We start from the raw sequence: 4,487 nt of genomic DNA on the forward strand, positions 1-4,487 counted from the left end.
TAAAGTTCCAACTGGTAGCTAATTTGAACAAATCTTACTTTCTCAAAGGCTAAAACGTATAAATTACGGTAACACTGGGCTGGATAACTTTGTATCTTTATCATCGCTCTACAATGCAAAGAAATATTTTAACTATTATTTCCTCGTAGACGTTAGAATAAACTTGAAAATTGATTATTTTTCTGATGTTGTAACCGTTAAGTTACGCTCCACTTCATTTCAATAGTTTTGAAATCTCTTGACACACCACATTTACAAATATCAGCGAGCATTGTCTACATGCAAATTTTTGCCCAACACGCAAACAAAATAACCGAGCGCTGAGGGCAGTTTCTAATTTCGCTGAGATGGTCAACTGAAGTGAACAAACGGGTGTTAAACAACAATAAGAAGACAGCTTGCCAGCTGTTAATACACACCTAGGGAGACAAAATGATGACGGAAGTACCAACTAGCGAAGAGGAATTCAGCAGTTCGTTTTCGGACACAGACAGTGAAACAAGCCATCCAGAAATCTGGACTGCTAACGAGAGGAATAAACGATCTCGAGAAACGACACCTAACTGTTCAATGGTTTTCTTTATCCTTGGGGTTTCTCTGACAGCACCGTTCATCACTTTCGTTTCTGCTGCTGAAGATGTATTAGCAGGAACAGATAACGCGACCGGACTTGTCATAATAGCGCTAACAGCGCCTTCTCTTGTTTTAAAGATTGCGTCGCTCTGTTTCAGAGAAGTGTCTCATGTAGCCCGAATGTTTCTCGTGTCAGCTTTTATTATTGTGGGCCAGTTGTGTGCGGTTTTTATCACACACATTGGAGGACGTTTTGCTGGGATTTGCCTGGTTTCTGTGGGAACAGGAATTGGTGAAGTCAGTTTATTTATGCAAGCCGCTAAAAAATTGGAAGAAGTTGCCTTGTGCTCGTTCATAATCGGAACTGGAGTTGGAGGAGTTTTGGGCGCTAGTCTGTATGTAGGTAAGATATCTCCAGAAAAAAATTATTTCTGTTCTTTCCCTTATTATCTTATTTGGATCTTACAATAATACTTCCACCTTTTGTAAAGTTCTCAATCTTCGACAAGCTATGCTGAATTCGAAAAAACTGCTTGAATACTGTATTTAACTTACTCTTCCATGGGTTCTATACTTAGTGGCCAAAGGTACATAACTAAATCAACAAATCCCTCGTTATTATCTTCCTTTTAACTTTTATTTTCTCAATAGCTACTGATTAGACTTGGCAACATTTTATTTTATCTATTGTATTTTACACCAACATTTCTTACAGTGGGTTGTGAGAAGACCTCACCACTGAATCGAACTTGATAAAATGCAACTAAGTCAGATAAAATTTTGTTAATTTTTTAATATGCATATTTCAGGCTTTCATCCAGCGCTAAATTTTGAAAACTTTGTAAGTTGCTTAAAATATGCATTTGGGAGTCTTTTAGAGGCCTAAAACTCAATATTACGTCCGCAAAGCGGTTTCTTTCAACAAACAGATATTTTCTCTCCTCTGGCATGAATTTATATTTTTTCCTGTTTGTAAGTGAACCGTAAAACCAACAATAGAGCCAAATATAAGGAATCGTGTCCTGATATTGATGAACAGAAGAAAATACAAAGACGTCAAAGCACCGTGAGATTTTTGCCGATTATTATGCCACTAAGTGCAAAACTTACAAACTTAACTATTTCAAATTTTGGATAAGCTCAGCAATTGTTCGTTGCTGAGTATTACTCTTTTTTATCTTTATTTACTTATTTTTTATTTTTTTATTCATTTATTAACACTAGTCTATTTCTGATAGATGTATATGAAGGAAATGATATCTTCATCTACTTCTATCGCCGGGTTGTTGACAAGTGGCCAAGCTCTGGAACAAGTGTCAACGCTGAATAGAAATCGAAATAGACCTTCAAACTGTTCTAGTAAAACTATGTTAGCATTTCACTGCAACATAAGTAAACTTTCTGGTGAATCCCAACAAAGAACTTATTGCCGAGAACCCCGATTTTTCTCTACGTGAGTACGTCAGCCAATCAGAAATGAAGATTTGCAAGACATGTAAATGGCTATACCGTGTGGCACGAAATTTTTGCAGAAGTTTATTTTTGCGGATTGCCGATTTTTTGTGTTTTGCTGGACCTAATTTTTGCGATTAGTACAGATTGGTTTTTCTTGCTGGGAATTATTTTTTGCGATTTTCAGAAAGTACCCAATACTGGCCAGCATTGATAATATTTTTGTCATTATTGAGTACGTGCAATAAAAATACATATTTTCTAGCAATAAGCCAATATTTCGTTGTTTCTGAATGAAGGAGACGAGTTGTGATTGAACAGACACGATTTCTTACTACTGCATTTTTTTGGAGCGAATTTATTTTAAGTTAGAGAATATTTAATCTGGAGTAAATTTTTGCGGGAAAAATTTTTGAGGTAATTTTATTTGCAGGAACTTATTTCCGCGGATCGCTGGAAAAACCGCAAAAATTAGAACCCGCAAAAAATTCGTGCCACACGGTATATCGAGGATATTGGTGTTTGAGGCCAATTCTGTGCTGAAGTCATTGCCTAGTGCCTTAACCCATACACGAAATGCTCCTGTAAACTAAAGTTATGAAAAAGATATTAACTAAACAAACGTCGTTTATCGAAGTACCGAACTAATAAGCTCGGCTTCAGCTTCAGGGGAAGGAGCGCGGGCTCACTTCCCGAACAGCGGCTGGTAATAGAGCCTGGAAGGCTCTTTGTGAATATATACTTGTCGTATAAATCATAATGCTAAAGCCAACTCGATTAGGTACAACATTTATTTAAAGGTGAACTAAATTATGATACATTATGAAAAATTACTATAAACAGACCAGCAGACAGAAGTGGTTGCATACAAAACATGAAAAAGTATTCTTACCCTTCATTCTCAGGCACATTCGGGAGGAGTAAAATTCTTCTTAAAATAAGAACTCGCACACAATATGTCTATAGCCAAAGCTACAAAGACACGAAGAAAAGAGCGAAGAGCAGAACTCAACCTGACTAAACCCTTCCACATCTCAGCTATCGTAAACTCCACATAGAATCAGATTCTTGTTGCATCGTGTTTGCGTGTACAAAGTGTTTTTACTTCTCCTGAAGAGAATGAAAGTCGGCATTCGAGTAAACAGTCTCTAAAGAGACTTATTTACCAGTCACAATTCGTTTAATAGACTGATAAACCAATCAGAAGTCGTATTAAACGCAGCTTTCGCCCAGCGCAGGAAAAAAGGCGGGAAAAGCCGTGCGCTCAAAACAAGAATTTTTTTAAAAAAACTTAAAAGCGTTCAAATGCAGACTCATTCCATTTAATGGTTGTAAACTTATTCCTTGTCACTACTCGTTTCTTGTATTTTGACTCGCCCTAAAGACTGGCCAAAATACAGCGTGACTCGTAAAAATATATCACGATACTACACGTGCACACTAAACCGTCCAAGAGGTGAGTTTACGTAAGAGGACGGCAGGATAAAGAGAACGGCAAAACGCTCGTGTGTGACAAACGTGACAGGGCTATTACTTGCATGTTTTGTCGTGATCTTCACTTACATTAATGCTTTCTAGTCTTTTACGAAAAGACCTGTTTAAAGAGGGGTGAAGTTCGGCGGAAACGTTTTTGAAACAAAATTATTGTCACGCTTGTCACACAAGGTTTGCCGTCTTCTTTCCTCTGCCGTCCTGTTGCGTAAGCTTACTTTTTATTGTTGATTTGGCAAGATATTGAATCAATTCTCATTGGTGAATCTGTTTAATTTCCACAGGGTTGACAGTCTGGGCGACTGTGGATCCAAGAACCGCCATTATAGTATCAGCAATATGGCCGCCAATATTTCTCTTTACATTCGTTGCGTCGAGGGGAAATCTTCATCTATTCCGCTACTCCCAAACTGCCGAATTCTTTCCTAGGATACAACAACGCAAGTTTGAAATAGACTGTCGCTTATCGCCACGCTGGAAAGAGCGACTTAGAACCGTGTGGAACTCATCTCACCATATGCTAATGTTGTTCTTAGTTTATTTTAGCGAGTATATTATTCTCTCAGCGATTTTTTCCACACTTATCTTTGAGGGCGCAGGGGTGGGTCCGGAATTTGTTCCCCGGGGACATTTTGAACACTACGTCCTGAGCACCATGGTAGGCGAATTCCTGGGACGAACATTCATTTCCATGCTCCGCGCTGTCTCTCCTGGATTCTTCTTTAATTCAGGCCCAGTCCTGGCACTTTTACCTCTTGCTGAGACGATCTTTCTTATACTGGCAACCTGGTATCAACTCATTTCCCAAGTATGGGTTATTTGGTTGTTGTGCTTTATCCTGGGTACAGCTTGTGGAATGATTTTCTCCAACTCGTATCACATCATCGCACGAAGGTTCATCTCGCATCACGTGATATTCAGTATCACTCTGACGTCGATACTAGAAACCGCTGGCATTCTGACCGCAGGAT

General features: G+C 38.6%; 1 protein-coding gene across 1 annotated transcript in view; it reads left to right on the plus strand.

The window, feature by feature from the left end:
* The first annotated feature begins 313 nt into the window (after positions 1 to 313).
* LOC140923388 (uncharacterized) overlaps positions 314 to 4,487 on the plus strand; it is a 4,409-nt gene continuing 235 nt past the window's right edge. Inside the window, exons 1-2 of the mRNA XM_073373477.1 lie at positions 314 to 976; positions 3,801 to 4,487. The exon at positions 3,801 to 4,487 is cut by the window's right edge and continues 235 nt beyond it. Of these exons, the coding sequence (XP_073229578.1) occupies positions 433 to 976; positions 3,801 to 4,487 (1,231 nt within the window). The 5' untranslated portion in view covers positions 314 to 432. The remainder of the gene's footprint in view (positions 977 to 3,800) is intronic.

This window comes from Porites lutea, chromosome 13 (genome assembly GCF_958299795.1).
Source record: "Porites lutea chromosome 13, jaPorLute2.1, whole genome shotgun sequence".
NCBI classification, from domain to species: domain Eukaryota; kingdom Metazoa; phylum Cnidaria; class Anthozoa; order Scleractinia; family Poritidae; genus Porites; species Porites lutea.